The sequence below is a fragment of the Lissotriton vulgaris genome, chromosome 9 (genome assembly GCF_964263255.1).
Source record: "Lissotriton vulgaris chromosome 9, aLisVul1.2, whole genome shotgun sequence".
NCBI classification, from domain to species: Eukaryota; Metazoa; Chordata; class Amphibia; order Caudata; family Salamandridae; genus Lissotriton; species Lissotriton vulgaris.
The window spans coordinates 561987888-562008535 of record NC_141697.1 but is presented as its reverse complement, the minus strand read 5'-3'; the positions used below and the strand labels follow the sequence as shown (position 1 = coordinate 562008535).

The 20648-nt window shown below is 46.6% G+C and overlaps 1 protein-coding gene across 1 annotated transcript in view; it reads right to left on the bottom strand.

The window, feature by feature from the left end:
- The window catches only part of PYGM (glycogen phosphorylase, muscle associated), a 138220-nt gene that overhangs the window by 14624 nt on the left and 102948 nt on the right, over nucleotides 1–20648 (bottom strand). Inside the window, exon 15 of the mRNA XM_086938092.1 lies at nucleotides 15315–15373. Coding sequence (XP_086794218.1) covers nucleotides 15315–15373 — 59 coding nt within the window. The remainder of the gene's footprint in view (nucleotides 1–15314; nucleotides 15374–20648) is intronic.

Genomic DNA, 20648 nt, shown 5'->3' with positions numbered 1-20648 from the left:
TCTCCCTTACCCTCAAAGACTTTGGGTTGAAAGCTGAGCATGCGTTGCAGTCATCGCTTTGGTGATCCAGCGGCAGGCAAAGGTTGCAGACTGGATGCAGATCCTTTTATGCGCATTTGTGATGACAATTGTCACAGAACTTGAACGGTGTCTTGTCCATTACAGCGCGCACAGGGAGCCCCCTGCATGCACAATCTTTGTGGGTTGTCGAAGTTTTGTTTTTCCCTCTTCGTCGCACTCCGGCTCCTAGGATTGAAGTCCAGTACGTCGAAGAACTTTTTCTCCTATTCTGTAGACTATTTTCGTAGACTTTTCTCTTCAATTTTTCAGGAGCACCTTCCGTATCAATCCAGACCCAACGGAGAAGAAAAATAATCTGAAGATGGCACCAAAAGTTGGAGGAAGCACGTCGACGTCACAGACGGACACCAAATTGTGATATGTCGACACCCACTAACAACAACAAAAAAAAAAAGAGAAAAAAAATACTACAATTCCGGACTCCACCACTAGATGGCGGAATAATGTACAGCATGTGAATCCATAAAAGATTCAGGCTGTAAAACTTGTTCTTCTGATACAGACCTCGAACCACAGATACCTCACCTTTTGAATAGATACGAAAGCAGTACTGATATGGATCTGGGTCTGAGGATAGACTCCTACCAAAAGGTCCTGCAGAACTGAGCAGGCAAAACACCCCTCAAGGAAAATGCAAAGCAGACTATGCAGACAATAATGCTTCATGAATGCATCAAGGGATGCCCATGTATCAGCCTGCAAATGTCCAGGACAGGAACTCCGTGTGCTAGCAACTTTGGCCCTGGGAAAATGAGCATACAATCCTTCCAGCGGCTAATGTTTGGCCAAATCGTAGCAGATTTTAATGCAGAGCATAATCCTTGCGGGAGACGGTTCATTTCTGCACAGCCTTGCCTTTTTATGCTCCAGAGAACCTCATAAACAGATGATCATCCACTCAGTGTTTGTTGGTATAATCAATGTAGAAGCTAAGCGCTCACTTGGGGTCCGACGATGGAGTCTCTCTTCGTTCTCAGAGGGGTGAGGCGGAGCATAGAAATCCGGTGAGGTGATATTCAGGAAGGAAGGAAGGAATGAATGAAGGAAGGAAGGCAGACAATGGTCTTGAGGGTGAGGAGCCGCATGGAACAGACGTGAAGCGCTAAAATGGAGTGCATATTAGAAATGTGAGGACCAAGTTGAAGTCCCACTTTGGCACGACAAAGTGTGAGGGAAGAAAAAAATGTTGCAAACTTTACAAAAAGCACATAACAACTGGAGACCTAAACATAAACAACTGTACGGCAACCACAAAAAGTTTGAAAGATGAAAAGGTACCCTTTAACTAGGCCTTGTCGGGCTAAAGACAAAGTAAGACGTCAGATAACTCTGCCTGGAGGGGCTAAAATTGCCAAGCACTGCACCAGAACACAAACTCGTCCAAATCGTAAGAGCAATAATTACAACCAATAAAAATGTCTTTGGATTAAGAAGACAAATAATTTAACTATGCATCGTCTCGAATGGAGATGCCATCAAGAAAGTCAATACAAGATTCAAATCCCACTGAAGAACAATAAACAGAAAATAATACAATTAAGTAAATTAAACCTTTCAGAAACTCTGTCACAATTGGCAATTCAAACAGCGAAGGTTGGTCAGGAAGGCTCATAAATGCGGACAGTGCTACCCATGGCGGCTAGGAAGACGCTGGTCCACGCGCTGGTGACTTCACGCCTAGATATGGCAATATTCTGTATCTAGGCATCCCTGCTAGATGCTTGCTGCATCTGCAGGGAGTGCAAAATGCAGCCGCCCGCCTCATACTGAGGCGCCCGAGAAGGTCATCGGCTAGGGCAGCTCGGGCAGCGCTTCACTGGCTCCCGATTAAAGAAAGAGTCGCCTTTAAAGCGCTCTGCGTCTGCCACCGGATTCTGCAGGGAAAGACCCTTTGTACCTAGCTGAACTTGGCTCCCGCATATTCCTTCACGTCAGCGGAGGTCGGGTGGGGTAGGTTTGGTTCGTGTTCCTGCTATTAAAAAGGCCAGGATGGATGGCCGGTCCTTTCGACTACTGGCGGCTAAACAATGGAATGCCCTCCCGATGGAGCTCCGAATGGAGACCCAGAAGAGATGCTTTAGGAAAAAATTAAAAACATTTCTCTTTCCTCAAGGATAAGTCAGGTTTGGCTTGGGCTTTGATTTCTGGTTGACTTTACCGCAGCACGGGGACACACTGGCATTAGTATAACCATGGCGCTTTACAAATGGACTTATTAGGTGTCCTTTAACTGTAGCCATCACAAAACTCCGCATAGCAAGTGACTGTGCAAATCACGACATTGGGAAGATGATATTTAATACCTTCCAACTCAGACCTCTTAACAAATTTGGTCGAGAGGCCTAAGTAGATTGATTTGGTAGCAGGATTCCTGGCTGCAAGAAAATGTCCCCAATTCATCAGGAAGGCAAATGGATTCCTGCAACCACTGCTCATGCTCTAAGCATGCAGCCACAGAAACTGGAGTTTGTTGTGGAGGAAATTACAATTCTGAACCTAGAGTAGGCCCGCTCAGTGCAGGAATGGATTAGCTGGAAGAGTGCTAACAGAACATCAAAGCAGATCCACCTTGCCAAGTCTGGGGCAATCAGAATCAGCTGTGCTAGATCCTCCCTTACTTTCTACAGTACAGAAGCAGGATTAGCAGAAGGCGTAAAGCAGGCCATGGGACCAGATGACCCTGCAGGTATCCATCTGGTGGGGAAGTGTTTGGCACAATATTGAGGGTACTTCATGTTCCAAGTCATCGGGAAGAGATGCACAAACAGAAAACCCTCTTGGACATCTCATCTGTTACTTCAGGGTATAGCTCCCGCTCATGGTTGTACATAGATTTAATACTGAGGGCACTTGGTCTTAAATTGAAGGGGGCCTACAAGATTGATTGCAACTGCGAAGATTCGCCGTTGGAAGTTTACACAGTGATAGAGAAGCACCTCCCAGCACAGGATCCACAACCCAACTTGCTGTATCTGTTGAAATAATCTAAGGTCCTGGTGGTGTCTAGACTTTGCCCCCAAGATGGAAGGGAGAAAGACAAGATATACCACTCCCACCTCAAGCACATTTATGTGCAGCCATTTCTCCAAAACCAACAAAAAGCCATGTGCTGTCATGTTGTCCAAATGAGCACACCAGCAGTGCAAGAGACATTCAAGACATTGGTAGACTGAGCCTGCATTGTCCTGAATGGGCGAACCCTCAGAAGTCTGAAAGTGTTCATCCACCAGTGCGTTTTCTATCCTACTGACTTTAAAACCGACATCTGAGCCGAGAAATGTCCTTGTATTGCAGCCACTTCCTCTTCAAACAGCACGGGAGGGCTGTCATCTACCGTATGGTGTGAGGTATCAACAGGATGCACAAGGCCCTGAGACCGAACAGGCATAGGACCTGCAGAACCTTGATCTGAGCTTGAGTCAGACACATTGAAATCATCCACAATCCTCTAAAGATAGGAGGCCCTCATAAGTGTTGTGTCGAGCACCGCCAAAATAAAGGTCAGTTTGTGGGTGGGAATGAGGTAAAACATCTGGCCATTTAAGGTGAAGCCCAGGTTCGGGAAAAGAACCATCTTCTGCTGTAGATGTAGGTGGACCAGCACCAGAAACTCTGCCTTCACCAGCTGGTTGTTCAAGAACAGGAGTACATAATTTCAGACCTCCTCAGCAAAGCTGCCATGATGCTGGCACCTTTGTAAAGACTTGTGGGGCAATTGTCAGTCCAAATGGAGGAACTTGAAATAGAAAGCGTTTCTATGCATCAACCCCAGCATGAACGTCAAATAGCACTTATGTAGGGGAGAACTGGAGGATGAAAGTAGGCCTCCTGGAGGTCCAGAGACATCAATCAATCTGCTGAGTTCAAAGTTCAATGAGACCCTGGCTCGGTGACAGCCTTTCGAGCTATCCCTGTCAAATGAGCAGGCTCAGAAGGGAGACATCCAAGAATGAGATCAAAGACTTAAAAGGGAGTCAAATAATTTCCCCGCTCTTCTGGAGGCGCCATTTCAATGGCTGTTTTCATCAAGCTAGACTTCCATCTTCAGGATCACTGCTTGGTTCAGCTAGCATTATGTGAAAGAAAGTGGGTGGTCTGGGAAAGGATAAGAAGGGAAGAGCACATCCACAGAGGGCCAGCTAGATCACCCTGTGGTCCACTGTCTGCTTTCCACCAGAAGATGATGTGAGAAATGTCAGAGAGGTTTTGAGGAAGAGGAGTCAGCAGAGGATAGCGGGAATTGGATCTGCTGGTGTTGCTACTGGTATCACCTTCTAGATCAACCCATGCCTTGAAAGGAGCAACAGCTGGTGTGGTGTTTGGGCGATGTCTGCTAAGTCGGAGCTATGCTTCAGGATCTGTTCTGATGCATCTATGCCATCACAAATCAGGCCACATATTGGGTTCTTCATATGGTCTGACAGAATGACAAATATAAAATGTGCTAATGTGGAGAAGTGTGGCTCAATGGTTAGAGCAGGCAGACCTCGATGCAGAGCTCTGGCCAGGGACCAGGGTTCAATTCCCGCCTCGGCGGGTCTCGGGCTCATTAATTCCCCTGACCGGATATTCTCGCCTCAGTGCCTATTCTGATCATGGGTCTCACGCTGCAACTCTGGGCAATAGCTTGCTTAGTCTCCACAACGGCCACCACAACGCGAGGGATGCCTGGTCTGCACCATGGGGGTGCCCAGGAGTGGACACTTCACAGGGAAAGCCAGGAAGGGTTCCCTTGCGGTATTCGTACAAGCGCCGGGAAACCCACTGCGGGTAGCTGTGCGCTATACAATTACAAAAACATTTACATTTACATAATTCCCAAAAGGCATGAACACATCAGCCAAACAGGTAGGGGTCATTAGATGTGCATAAAGCCAAGCTACATGAGGCAAAACTTTTATGACCCAAGACATCAAGCTTCTTGGATTACATGCCCGAGGAGCTGTAGAAAATATACTGGAGTTCTGCTGTGAAGACTAAGTTTGAACAGTGAGTGGGGAATACAAAAATAATTAGTCACCTGGACTGGGCTGATGGCAATCGCCTACGGACTGATGGACATGAACTGGTTTCTTTCACGCAGACATTAAAGGGTATAAAACAGCTCAATGAAAGTAAGCAAGGGGGCCAGAGGGATTGCAAGATTTCCATCAGGATGTTAGATTTTACTTCCACAGAAGGCCCTCTGTAGCCTTTTGAATGACTTGTAAAAGATGAAACCTCTGGGCACTAGAGAGCCATAAGTTAACATTGCCACACTGTACTGAAGCTCCACTCCACCACCCAACTAATTTGCCAAAACCATTTGCCCAGAGGAGTCCTTATGCCTGAAAACCAACATCAAGCAACTTGGGAATATACCTGCCCACGATGGATGATTAGAGCATTCAAGTAGAGTCCTTCTGCTGATCTAAGGGAAGGTAGAGCCAGGTGTGCCGTGGCCTGTATGCATGGCTATGGTAAAAGAAGACAGATGCTGCTGCCTGACTTGGAATTTTGAAACGCCTCCATGGGGTCTGAGAAAAACATGCCTCTGGTGTGGAAGCACGCTACCGTGGAAGGCAAAGAGGTAGTTGAGTAACTATGTGGTAGTTGTTGCTTTGCCGTGGGCAAGCAGCAGGCTGGGGCCTTGGTGGTGAAAGCTGTGCTGGATATTTCACCCCGGGCAATGGCAGTGAAACGTTCAGAGGCCCTGGCTATGGGTGAATATAACATGTGCGCATGGTGGTCTAACTGTAGTTTATCCAACACATTAATTGAGATTTTTTATCGATTAGATATCGAACTGGGATTGAGCACCCACACAAACTATATTTGACACACATTTGTTCTGAAGTTGGCCCAAGGAATGGGTGATGGCTCTACCTGCATTATTTGAGTAACTGAAAGCTTTCTATGATCTGTGTGCTCTGCAGTGGGGTCATGGACTCTGCTTACCCTTAAATTACGATTCCATGTATGAGTACTGGACAGCATTACATTTTTTATTTTAGGGTTTGTAGAGCTCATGGCTCCCCTAGGGCTTCCCAGCGCTAAGAGATACGTTGTTGTTTGAGGCTGGGCAGAACTTTAAGGTCTTGCTTAAACAGCCATATTTTGATTGCTTTGCGAAACTGCAAAGCGAAACTTGCTAAACTTCAATTGGGACCGAGCACATGTATTAAACATTAGGGAACGTGTTATCTACATTCATGCAGTGGTTGGTCCATGGGCAGGGCTTGAGCCACTTACCTTTGCTGGGGCAGTAACAGTGCTGCTGGTGGTGGTAACCCAACTCCGCAATATAGGGGAACAATCCAAACTCTCTTTTGATGCACGCATCCATCTAAAACTGTACATAGGTCTCCTGAGTACCTGTAGACTAATGCTGGCAACAGTAATACGAAGTCACAGGTCCTGCTGAGCATTGAAAAAACCTACAGGCCATCAACAGTTAGATAATCTAGCTGTTCAGATTGACCTTATCGTACACAGACTAAACAAAAAAGCTGATAAGAAGATCTGCGCTAAAAAGTAAACCATATGGTTAGAGGAAGAAATCGATTGGAACTACTAATGGTGAAGAAATCTTTATTAGTAAAAATGTAATTTTTGTGAAAGATATGAAATTATTTTGTGTGTAAAGTTCTTTTTTATATTTTATCAGGAACAAAATAGTGTTCCTCGTATACTGTATCAGCTACCCTCTCTTCTTAGTGGAAAGAGCCAATAGATCACTGGCCCAAGACTTGCACCAGTAGCACCACTCAGATCAGTGATAGCACGAACTAGAGTGACTTGATTTTGAGCCTTCCAAGAGAGAGAGGGAAATTACCATATGAGGGATCCAGAATTGCACACTACCCACGCCTCATGCTGAAAGAATGAGAAGTACGCAAGGCATTTGTGTCGATAAACAAACAGCTCCAATGGACCAACATAGAATAAGCCATGTTTTTAGCCATCCTCTGGAACTGAAAATCTAATACAGTGGCAAATTCCACTTTCTCAGATCTAAATACTTAGCATGGCTAGATTATGAAGAAGGGTGCCCTTTGTTTCCCAAGCTGCGACCTCTCGGGCCCCTAGCTCTACAGCATTTTTTGTTTGACAGGGCAAGGCCTGTTGTCCTTTGTCAGTTTTCTTGGAGAATGTTTTGGGGAATCTGTTATAGGGGGTGATATAGTTTGTACAAGAGTCCCACCTGACGACTACATCCAAAAAGGTGTCCACTAGAAACTGGGAGTAACACAGGTTTTTTCCGCTAACCATTCCTACTCCAGTGGGTTGGGGATATTGATTAAATACACAATATATTACAATCATCTGAAAACGAACACTTAGAACGATCAAAGAACACATTGAAATTTACTTCTGGTACAATACAACTTTATTTTCTCTTGTTGCAGGCCTTTGTGAAATGGAAATTCAAGAAAAACCTACATTGGAAAAAAAAGATGATATCTCCTCTGAAGCAGTATCAGAAGGATAGATGTCCCACTCTAGTGAAGTATCCAGGCCATTGGCATTTTGTAAATGTAATCAGATGACAGCAACAGTACTGTAAGGAGGCACTAGTTGGTCAGCCTTGGAGTCATCATTCCCTTTGTGCCCCGAGTCCTATTCCTCAATAGCCAAGCCAAAGCATATAAATCTGAATCAAAGATCTCCTTCATGAAGGTACACTTTTGGGCCATCAGGAGGTGCTCCTAATACTGTTCATCTTTAATTTAGTGCTGACTTCTACTTTGCTACACAGAGGAGACTCTCCACAGTCGACTCCTTCCTGGCACTGGAGCTGGCTCTGTGGACCTCATTGTAGGAAGCTGGCTCTGTATATACTATACAAAAGTGAGGTATAGTGTGCACAGAGTCCAGTGGATCCCCAAAGGTAGGCAGAGGTAAAGTTAGATAGCACCTCATTCTCGAATTGTGGTAGTGTGGTCAAGCAGTAAGACAGTATCAGAACAGTGTTAAGAATTTGTTGTACACACTCAGTCAGCAAATGAATTCACACACTCAAAGACTAAACTTCAGACCAATTGTTTTTGTATAAAAAGTATTCTTTTAGTTATTTTATTTTCTAGAACCAAGCAAACCTGGCACAGGTAAGCAATAAATACTTTACAATAGTAATGCAATTGAAATACAGTTTGAATGATAATTGTATATGCACTTAGGTTTGATTTACAGTATGGATGCAGAGAAATGCAATACTTAGTAAATGCAGTACTTATACTTGAATAGGCTTTTTAGTGAAATAGCAGGTAAGTAACATTTGAGATTACTAGGCTTACACAGAGTATTATACCCAGACCCTACTCTGGCACATTTCCTGAAAACAGGTAAGGAAAATCGTTTTTTGTTAGATAATGCAATTTTAAAGAATTTCTTTAGTTTCTCAAACTCCACGCTTAGAAACTTTTCACACAAAAACAGTCAATGCTATCCTATTGAGGAAAATAGTGTTATCAGTTTTGAGGTAAGTATTTGGTAGTGGGAGTTGATGTTCTGGGGTACACTCAGGGCCCCCCCCAGGGTCAAGGATACACTTTAGTTACACCCTCAGCGGCACTAGGGCATCCGGGTGCAGAGTGGTAAGGCCCAATGGGGGTAAGGGGGCCTTCGTTTGGTGGCTGCTGTCAAGCTGGCCACTTCTTTGTGGGAGCTAAGCTCCTGGACTTTAGCTCAGGGCAAATAGGGAAACAAAGTAGCACCAATGGTGCACCCTCAGCGGCTCTAGGGCGGCCGGGTGCAGGGTGCAGGGTGCTGTTTCAACGTCGGGCGTCCTGTTTTCAATGGGGAACCTCCGATTTGCAAACACACTAAAGGCTCGGGGACGAAGGTCTTCTGGGTGCGACCACTTCGAAAGGTAAGTTGGGAAGTTAGGGGTTGGTTAGGCACCATCGGTTTAGTCACCCAAGGTCGTGGGGTGTCGGGTGCAGGGGTGCCTTTTCGGGTCAGATCTTCTTACCAGCTCCTGGTCGCGGTAGGGTGGGCCTTCCGGATTTACGGTGCAGGCGTCGGCAGGAGGCTTGAGGCAGGTCAGGGGTCACCGTATCTCGGGTTAGGAACGCTGGGGGGACCTCCTTGTGGTGTTTGCCCACTCAAACTTGTCCCGTGGACGGCGGGTGCAGAGTGAGGCAGATCCGCAGTGTCCAGCCGGAGCCGGTGTTCACAGGAGACAAAGTGTTCATTCTTGAAGGCAGGCAGGTCCTTCAGAGTTTTTGAGGTTGCTGGCTGCAGGACACACCGGGATTTCGCAGGAGCAGGTTCGAGGGGAAGATAGGCCAGTAGGGCTGGGGTCAAGTCAATGGGCATCTTTTTCTTGTTAGCGGCTGCACAGCTGTTCGGTCCTTCTTCCTGTAGTTTCTTCTTGTCTGAGTAAGCAAGGTTCAGGGGGGCCTCTAAAAACTAGATTATGGGGCATTACAGGTAGGTAAAAGGCAGGGACCAATGGGTCCCTTCCCTGGGGTGGGTACACCCTACATTATGCCACCCTTCAGCGGGAGGAGGGCATGAGCCTGTCCCTGTTGACTGAGTCCCCCCATCTGCAAGATCGCAGTGACTGAGAGTTGTGCTTTGTAAGAAAGTGGCTCTGTATATACTGGACCAAAATAAGGTACAGTTTGCACAGAGTCCACAGTCCCCAGAGATTTGGCAGAGGTTAAAGTTAGTTACAACCTTACTCTCTAACGTGGTAGCTTGGTCGAGCACTAAGGCAGTATCAGAGGACAGTGTAAAGCATTTTCTTGTACACACTCAGTCAGCAAATGGTCTCACACACTCAAGAACTGAACTCTAGGCCAATTGTTTTGTACATAAAAATATATTGTTTTATTTTAGAACCACAAGTTGGTATAACAATACTTTCTCAGAATGAGATGCTACGATTGAATACTTTCAAATATCAATAGGCTTTTCAATGCAATAGATACAGTTGTTGCAATATGCAACACAAGTTAAACACAATTATAACATTGAGCTCAATGGAAATTTTTAAATAAATGCAATTTCAATTACTTTGTTTATGTTTTTCTTACTCAGGGCTGGATCCTGGATTCAGCCCTGGTGTATTTCCTGTAAACAGTTTAAAGAAATCGTTTTTTAAAACAGGCGATTTTTAAGGAATATTTGTATGTTTCAAAAATCGACAGAAGAATTTCTGGCAAAAACCAGCCAATGTTATCCTATGGAGGAAAATCAGGTTATCGGAAAATCACAGTTGTAAGTACTTTTTAGGGTCAGTGCTGGGCACAAAGATCCAGCACTGGGATCTCTCTGGTTAACAGGCGAATACTTTCATTTTCGTTGATCGGGTGATGTTTAGTGAATATTTCAAAGTTTCAAAACTCAACACTTCGAAGAATTTCCAAGTGAAAACCAGTCAATGTTACCCTATGGAGAAAATGTATGTTATCGTTTTTCAGGTAAGTACTCGACTGGCAGAGTTAAGGTTCTGAGGCAAGACTCGGGGGTCCCCCAGGTTCAGATAGGTACAGTAGTTACACCCTCAGCGGCACAGGGGCAGCTGGGTGCAGAGAGAGTAGGCCCAATGTTAGCCTATGGTGGGTAGGGGGTCTTTGGTTGGTGGCTGCTAGCAGGCAGGCCACGCGGCTGTGGGAGCCGAGCTCCTGGTCACTACATAGGGCAAGTGGGGAAGTAAAATAGAACATATGCTGCACTTCCAGTGGCACTCGGGCGGCTGGGTGCAGGGAGCTTTTGGGCTGTAATGGGAAAGCTACAAGACGAACAAAGGCTGCCAGCTCGGGGACGGAGATTCTTCAGGTGTGACCACCACTTCGAGAGGTAAGTTGGGAAGCTGTAGGTTAGGTAGACACCCAGGAGTTGAGCACAGGGGGCTGTGGGGTGTCTTTTGGCGTCTGAAAATCTTACCCTCAGGTGGTCACAGTTGGAGGAGTCCCTTGTTGTGAGGCTGCAGGCATCGTCAGGAGCATCGAGGAGTGTCCTTGGGTGCTGGATTCTGAGTCCAGTCGCTGAGGGTGGGGGGTGGGGGAAGATTCCTCATGGTTATTTGTTCACTCAGGCACAGGCCGAGCTCGGCGGGTGCAGAGTGTGCTGGATTCGCGGTTCCTGGCTGGCACCAGGGGTTGTAGGTCTTTGAGCAGAACCACTGCTCGTGGGAGTCCCAGTCTTTGGATGATCAAAGCAGTCAGGTCCTCCAGGGTTTTTGAGGTTGCTGACCACAGGAGACGCCGGGGTTTACCAGGAGCAGGCTCGAGGGTCGACAGGCCGGTAGGGCTGGGGCCAAGTCAGTTAGTGTTGTTCTCTTGTTAGCAGCTGCACTGCAGGTCTTCTTGTTCTTTGTAGTTTCGGAATCGGGATCTGAGGAAGGAAGGTTCAGGGTGCCCCTAAATACTAATTTTAGGGCTGTTACAGGTAGATAAAGGTCGAGGGCCAATTGGTCCCTTTCCTGGGGTGGGTACACCCCCTATCCTGCCAATCTCCAGTGGGAGGGGGGCAGTAGCCTGGTCTTGATTGGGTAGGTCTCCCCATCCTCAAGATGGTGAGAGCCCGGAGTTGAGCTTCACCTCGCCTCCCCCACCTGAGGGGTGGGGTTGGCAGAGGCTGGCACACCCCCTTTCCTCATTTAGGTTACCCCGCCAATCTTCCCGCCAGAGTGGGGGTCAGAACCAGTGGGGGGCCAGTTGCTGAGTACAGCAAGTGGTCTGGAGAAGCTCACAAAGGCGACATGCCTTTGAAGCTTCCCCTGCTCATCCTGGGCAGCCACTCAGTCAGGACGCTGGTCGTTGGTTAGTTTCAGGGGGCATATCTAAGATGCCCTCTGTTGTGTATTTTACATTAAATCCCACACAGACATCAGTGTGGGTTTAATGTGCTGAGAAGTTTGATACCAAACTGATCAGTCTTCAGTGCAGCCATCATAGTGCTGTGGAGTTCGGGATGACGACCTCCTAGCACCATATACTCTTAATGGCAGCACTGCACTTACAGTGCCCTGGAATGGACCTGGGTACTGTAATGGGTACAGGGCTCATGCACCTGTATCCACGCCCCTGGCACACTGCACCAAGCTAAAGGGGTGACTGGGGTATGCCAGGGCAGTGTATTGTGGGCATGGCACACAGGGATGTGTGCCATGTCGACTCTTTGGTTTGTTCTGCACCAAGACACTCAGCCTTCAAAGGCAGTGTGTGGGTGTCGGGGTACAGGGCCTCTAAGGGTGGCACAATAAGTGCTGCAGCCCTTAGGGGCCTTCTCTAGTCACAGTGCCCTGGGTATCATGTACCAGGGGCTGACATGTGGCCAGATATGCCAATTGGGTTTAGGTTTCAATACAGTTTTAGGGAAGGAACACAGGCCCTGGGTACCTGATTGAGTGTGCCCTGGGCCCCTGCCAATCAAAATACATCAGCAATTCAGCATAAAGTGGGGGCATACCATGCAAGAAAGATGGCACTTTCTCACATGCTTCACCTAGCCTCCGCCACCTGAGGGGTGAAGATGGCAGAGGTGAGCACACCTCTCTTCCTCACTTGTTTTTCCCTCCGCTTCTCCCACCCAAACTGGGGGTCAGAACCAGTGGGGACCAGGTGCTGAAAGCAGCAAGTGGCCTGGGGAAGCTCACAAAGGAGGCAAGCCTTTAAAGCTACCCCTTCGTGAACCCTGCCCATCGTGGGGGTGGAGACTTGGCACCTTCGTCCCAGGATGTGCATTGTTTCAGGCCCTAGAGAGCAGCAGGCTCTCGACCCAGGGATCCAGAAACATGTCTGGTGGCGGCAGATGAAAGCAGCCACTCAGCCTAGACACTAGTGGTAGGTTAGTTTGTTAGGGGTTTTTCCTAAGATGCCCACTGTGTGCATTTTTCATTGAATCCCACACTGGCATCAGTGTGCGTTTAATGCGCTGAGAAGTTTGATACCAAACTTCTCAGTTTTCAGTGTAGCCATTATGGTGCTGTGGAATTCGTCATGACAAACTCCCAGCAACATATACTCTTAATGGCATCACTGCACTTACAATGTCTAAGGTTGGACTTCGACACAGTAGGGGTGCGGGGCTCATGCACCTGTATCCTCACCACTGGTATAGAGCACCCAGCTAGAGAGGTGACTGATCTATGCCAGTTGCAAAAAACACAGTTGATGGACAGAATGCAGAACAATGTCTTACATTCACCCCAGTACAAAGATCTGGGCCTAAATCCATCGTTTTTTTGCACTCCACACCACCCTAGGTCAGACAATGTCTATATGCAAATCAGCCTTGACCCTTTGCCTTATGGGAACAGTCCAGGCTGAACTACCAAGCCATGTCTTTCCTAGACCGGAATCAAGCATCCAAGGACCGGTTTCTGGCTATCAGCCTTCTTCAGCCTGGATAGCTTGACTCCAGTGATGTGGAGAGCCTGGGACTCACGTCTGAGCATACCCAGCCCACTCGGTTCCACTGAACTGGGGTGGCAGAGTGGGCTAAAGAACGGTGATGGATTAAACCCAGATCTTTTGACTGGGTGTGAGTGTTTGATTGATTCAGATGCTCCTTTTGTACTGATCTATGCCAGGGCAGTGGTTGTAGGCATGGCACACAGAGATGTGTGCCATGTCGACTCTTCACTTTGTTCTGCACCAGAACACGCAGCCTGCAAAGGCAGTGAGAGTGTGTGTAAGGGTACAGGACCTCTAAGGGTGGCACAATAGGTGCTGCAGCCCTTGAAGGCCTTCTCTGGTCACAGTGCGTGGATACCTGTGGTACCATTTACCATGGGCTGACCAGTGGCCAGAGATGCCAATTGGGTTTAGGCTTCCATGCAGTTTTAGGTAAAGAACATAGGCCCTGGGTTCCTGATTAGCAGGAGCCCAGGGAACACTCAGTCAAAGCACATGAGCAATTCAGCAAAAAGTGGGGGCAACCATGCAGAAAGAGGGCTCTTCCTCACACTCATTATCATCGGCTTTAAAATCAGTGCTGAAAGAGAGCCAGAGAGAGTAGCAGTCAGTACCTAAGCCTTCTTTAACTCTGCCATAGGGGTCAGGGCCAAAGTTTGTGGCGACAGCATCCAGAGTGGTTGGGACCATCATAAAACGAGTATTCATAAGATAAGGAATCTGCAGGGAAATGCATCCATCAGCATGATATGTTTTGAGAATATAATTAAGACATAATTAACCATCATGAAAAGCCCCCTGAGATATTTTGAGTACTTCTTTTGAAGTTAACATAGAGAAATATTTGATCTCGGAGGAGACTTTTTTGAAGTAAAAAGTGACACAGGAATATGCTTCCATTTAGGGGAAGAGAACAGTAGTCAAACCTTACAGGAAACAAAACTTATTTATTAAATTAGATTATATCACACATTTCTAAATTTCAGTACAAGTAGATTTTCACGTTTATCCACCGTGCGATACCTCACGCTATTATTGAAAAACAGACGTGATTTTCTCCTCTAGGCACATTTGTTTTGTAATCAGACTTTCATATCCATTTCTCAAAACAACTGTGATGTTTCTGGAATTTTCAAGTTCAGTAAACAAGAAGCTTCCTCAAATGGCACATAATGGATTTTAAACTTGCCCAAGAGTAATCTGGAGATGGCAACTCTCCAGAAATGCTACAAAAGAGGTCTATATGCGACCTGCTTTTATGCACAAGGGTGACTTTGTGACTAAAGAAAAGTTGGGAACTGAATACTTTTGTTCAAGCACATTCCTCAAAATGATGTTGGGTGAATAAGAAGTTGCCCTATCTGTTTCCGTCATTAAGTAGCAGTGGATACATTACAGCAAAATACTGGAGGTGCTGGGGAGGGAGCAGAAAGTCCTGTCCTTTATAAGGTCAGTTTATTATGAAAATCTAGTAATATTTCTGCTGGCAGTTAAAAAAGGTAAAGCTTAAACTTTGCAAGAAGGTATGACGTCCTAAGGAAGATTTTTAAACTATTTAATAAACCATGTGCAATTCTAAAAGATAATGCTTGTAAGAGTCACTGTCACCTCCTGCAAAATCATGAAGTTGGATGCATTATGGAATCTATGTGATTGTAACCAGAAGTCCATATATAGTCACTATAAAATTGGGGTCATGTGAAGTTGGGAAATGCGGATTAAGGCAGAAATGCAGAAGCAAAGATTGCGAACAAACACCTTCCCAGTCCCTCCAAAAATGAAAATTATACTGCAGACATATTCAAACAAACTTATCCTACTGCATTCAGTCCTACTATGGATGAGATTGTTAGGGGGTAAACGACATCGATCAAAGGTGCTCACCTTTCCGCCAATCATAACAGTGCGAGGTACAAATTGCTTGTTGGGCTCTTTCTTGATGCCTTGGAAAAAGGAAATAACTGGAGGTTAAACATTGTAATCCACCTACACTCTAAAGCCCAGAAATGCTTTCTTCATCTCACTCTACAAGTATGGGTCACAAACCCTAATGTTCCTAAACTAACCAGATTGTTTATTAATCAACAGAGCAGATACTTTGAAAGGAAAACGTTACTTACCCAGTAAGCATCTGCTCATACCCTGTAGTGCTGTAGATTCACATGCTCTGCATACTCCTGCCACCTAGTGTTGGGCTTGAATATTTACAAGCTGTTTATTCATATAAAAAAGTGTTTCGAGTCAGATGCACTGCGACTCCTAGCTTGGTTTGCATTCCACAAGGGCATGTTAGACTGTTTTCTGCACAGCTGTTGAGCATGATATGCAGCGTGGAGTAGAGAAAGTATATTGTGAATGTGCATTGGACATGAAGTTATTTAGTAAAGCACGAGATCTGTAATCAAAGCGACTTGCTTCTGGGGAGGACAGTGGGCAAATGTGAATCCACAGCACTACAAGCTACGAACAAATGCTTACAGGTTAAGAAACATTTTCAGTTCGTCGCACGAGTTGCTGTAGATACAAATGCTCTGCATAGACTATGAAGCTACACCCCCTCCTGCAAGCGGTGGTTAGCGTGTGGTTGATGGAGATGTCTGAAATAGTGCCCGAGGACCATTTGGCCATCCATTGCCTCTTGTCTGGCTAAAAGTCCACACAATAATGTTTAGTGAAGGTGGCTGTGGTTGACTAAGTAGCTGCTCAGCATAGATCAGCTAATGGAATATTGCCCAGAAAAAACATGTTTGCTGGCTTCTTGCCTATAGAAAGCGCATTAGGGATAACAGTGAGAGCTCTTTTAGAATTATGATAAGAATTTTAGATTTATTCAACTAACAACGTGGCAATGCCTGCTCCGGATATGGGCTTGACCATGCGAGATTTGGCAAAGGCATTGAACAACTGGCCAGATTTGTGAAAGAGCTTGGTCCAGTCAATGAAGTGCATGAGGGTCCGTTTGACATCTAGAGCTTGGGGGTCTCTTTCTGCCACTGAGTATGGCTGAGCGCGAAAGACTGTGAGCTCTATGGTTCAATTGAGGTGAAAGGGGAAAACCACTTTGGGAAGGAACTTTGTATTAGTTCCGAGTACCACTATATCCTTATAAACCTGAATGAAGGGTTCTTGTACTGTGAGGGCTTGCAGCTCACTAATTGTCTGAGAAGAGGTTATAGGTCCAAGAAAAGAAAAGCTACCTTCCAGGAAAAGGTACTGTAGATGGCAAGAGTGCAAAGGCGCAAAAGAGGGTCCCATGAATCTAGTGAGAACTATATTAAGGTTCTAGCCTGGAGAGGGCCGAACTCTCGCAGGGCCCTCTTGAGGCCCTCCATTAAGGCTTTAATTACAGGTATGTGGAAAAGGGAGGACTATTCCATGTTTTGCATGTACACAGCTATGGCTGCTGAATGGAGCCATGTGGAAGTGTAGGCAAGCTCTGACTTTAGCAGGTGAAACAAGTAAAGATGATATCCCGGACTGAAATTTTCAAGGGATACAGATGTTTAGGGATGCAATAATGGACAAATCTCCAGCTTGCAGCATAGCAGGGTCGTGTGTTATGCCTGCGGGTCTCCCACAGAATGTCTAAGCATTCTTGTGGGAGAAGCGAACTCTAGAACTACAGGTGCCATATGACTGGATTAATCGTTTGGGGCCCGGATGGCAAATTTAATCTTGGCTTCTGGAGAGAAGTTCTGGACTGTGGAAAAGCTTCACATGGGGGTTAAATGTCAACTCGAAGAGTGCTGAGCACCAAGGCTGTCTCGCCCACGTGGGGGTTACAAAGATGATGGTCTGTGAGGTTTGTCTACCTTCCGGACCACAAATGGAAGGAGTGGGTAAGGTAAAAAGCATAGATAAAGAACCTTGACTGGTTAATCCATGAAGCATTGCACCTGGACGGTGGGTACCTGTACGCGGAGTTTTATTGTGGCGGTGAACAGGTCTATTTGTGGAGTGCCCCAGCATTGAACAGTGCGGTAGAACTTGCAAGTGGAGTTCACACTTGTGGACTTGCGGATATGTCCTACTGAGCAGGTCAGCCAAGTTGTTCTCCACTCCATAAAGGAATTGTTTCATGACCTGAATTCAGTAGTAGATTACCCAATGCAACATCTTCTGTACCAGGAATGACAGGGCAGTACCCACTTTTTCCAGTTTCTGTAGGGACTACATGGCTGTCATGTTGTCTGTTTTGTTTGGTACTATCTTTCCCTGGATTAAGGGAAGCTAGCTTTCAGTGTGAAATGCCTGGCAAGGACCCCTATGTAACTGAGGTGATGCCCACACTGCCTGTATGGTCATTTGGTTAAGATGTAACCCCCAATCCCTAAGTCCCCTTGGGCGGTGTCTGTGGTGATGGTAACTGAGGGGCTGGTTCACCATATACTATACCAAAAGGAGGTATAATGTGTAGTGAGTCCAGGGGATCTCCAGAGGTTGTACAGAGGCTAAATAGATAGCACTAATGCTCTATTTTGTGGTAGTGTTTTGTTAATGCATTTGTTGTACACACAGTGGCAAGGAGACACCCACTCAATTAATAAATTCAAGACCAATTTATAACAATACTACTTTGGTATATTGGTTTACTAAGTCCAAAATTTCATAGAAGCAAAAAAGTTTTAAAATAAAAATACTTTTCAGTTTCAAAAGTGGACACAGTGCAATGTGCAGTCTTTGCAATGTTAACCTACGTGAGGAACTAATAACGAGATTTTGCAGGTGAGTATACAACTTACATTTTCAGCCTGCTGGGTGTAGGGTCAGCAGAGGAGAAGGTGCAGGTAAGTACAAACCCTGCACCACCACCAGTACTGGGGCGACCGGGTGCAGCGGTCCAATCTGGAGTTAGGGCTTGATGTTAACCAATGGAGACTGGGGGCTCCTGAAAACACGCTGCTTGCAGGTAGGTAAAAGCAGCTGCTGGGTTCAAGCAAGCACAGGGCAGCCACAAAACATACACCACAAGTGGCACAGGGGCAGCCGGGTGCTAACATGGTGTTGGGTGCCCAATGCAAGTAAATGGAGGAATTTGGTTTTGAAAACAGGCGGCAGGTGTGAACCGGAGGCTGCACGAAGAACACCAGCAGAGGTAAGTTGAGATGCTGTGGTTCGCAGGGACACAGTTGTCGAGCTCTCCAAGGTCCAGGGACTTCGGGTGAAAGAGTGTCCTTTGATGTTGGGTTTCTCTTACTGGAGCGGTTAGCGATTGGAGGAGTCTTTGGATTCACACTGCAGGCCTCGTCGTTAAGTCAGAAGGGGTTAGCCAATGCTGGACTTGGACTCAGAATCACTGGGGAACTTTTTCTGGACCGGTGGGCTACCTGGACTCAGGCAAAGGCGTCGGGTGCAGAGTGGTCAGGAATCGCTAGCCCGGAGGGCACCAGAGTCCTGTGTCTTGGTTTTTTGGGTACAGATATGCTGTCAGTTTTGGTCGTTTTTAAAGGCAGGCAATCTTCCCAGGGCTGTTGGAGATCGCTGCCTGCAGGACAGGCATGGTTTCCTTTTGCAGGATCTTTGAAGCTGCAGGCAGGACGGTAGGGCTGGGGACAAGTCAATCATGGTCTTCAGCCTTCTTTGCACTGCTCTTCTTCGTTCACTCTTCTTAGGTTCGCAGGAAGTAGTTCTAGGGTTTAGGCAAGACACCTAAATACTAGCTTTAGAGGCGATAGTGGGGAGTATCAGGAAGGGACCAATGGGTTCCTAACATGAGGTGGCTACACCCACTATTAAGCCACCCTCCTGTGGGAGGTGGCATAGCCCTAGCCCTAATTGAAAATGTCCCACCATCTTTAAGATGGTGGGCACTAAAAACGTTCCTTCCTTCATCTCCTGCACCTAAGGGGTAGAGTTGGCGAAGAAGGCACACTTCCTATTCTTCCTAAGTTTTCCTGACGGTTCTTACGCCAAAAGTGGGGGTTTGAACTGGGGGCTGCCATCTGCTGCTAGCAACAGAAGCTGGGGTTGCATTACAAAGGCAGCAGCCTTTGACGTTTCCCTCTCGAGCACTGTCCCCATCCTGGGGGAGGAGGTGTGACATCTCCGCCCAGGATGTGCTTTGTTTCTGGCTACAGAGAGCAAAGGATCTCCACCCAGGGTTCCGAAAAAATGTCTGGTGGTGGCAGGCTGCCTAACACCAGTCAAAGACCACACCAGGGTTGGTAGGTTTTCAGGGAGCACCTCTGAGGTGCCCTCTAAATATATGGTTTAATAAATCTAACCCTGGCCCCAGTGTGGGATTATTGAGAGGAGGTGTTTGTTAACAAACTCTCCTGGGTTCAGAGAAGCTATCATAGTGAGGGGACCTCGAGTTGTCAAGTTTCCTGCCCATGTACTCTTCATGGCTTCCCTGGCACTTACAATGTCGTTATACAATATAGTTGTAAAAGGTTTCCATAGATTTTCCAACTCCACACTTAAAAACTTTTCATAGAAAAACAGTCAATGTTGTCCTATGGAGGAAAATAGTGTTATCAGTTCAAAGGTAAGCACTTTGTTGTGAGAGTTGGTATTCTGGGGTTAGGCTCAGGGGTCCTCCAGAGTCAAGGATGCACTCTTGCTAGTTTCCGGTCATGGAAGGACCTGGCTTGGCAGCTCGGTCTGGACTGTTCCCATGAGGCAAAGGGTCAAGACTGATTTGCATATGGCTGGGTCAAACATGGGGTGGTGTGGGGAGCAAAAGAATGATGGATTAAACCCAGATCCTTGTGACTGGGGGTGAATGTTTGCATTGTCAAGAATTCCGTCCATCAATTGGTTTTTTTGCACACGTCGCCCTAAGTGGGAGGGTATGCCAAGACGTGGGTCCCGTGCTCACTACACTAGTGGATTCAAGCTAGTCTGGCTGATGAAGGGTGATGCCCTGAAACCGGTCCCAGGATGCTTGGTTCTTGTCCAGGGAGGATCTGGCTTGGCAGTTCGGGCTGGTGTCAAGACTGATTTGCATATGGCTGGGTCCATACTGGGGTGGTGTGGTGAGCAAAATAATGGATTAAACCCTGATCTTTGTGACTGGGGGTGAATGTTTGATTTGTCCAGCATTCCGTCTATCAATTTTTTCTTTTACCTATACCTTAGGCAGTGCTGGTTGGCATGGCATACTGCCGACTTTGTCATTTTTCGCTGCACCAAGGCATGCAAGCTGCAGTGGAAGTAGCGTGGCCGTGCAGCGGAGTCCCTAGGGGACCCTCTGCAGTTCCCATGCCTAGGTACCAT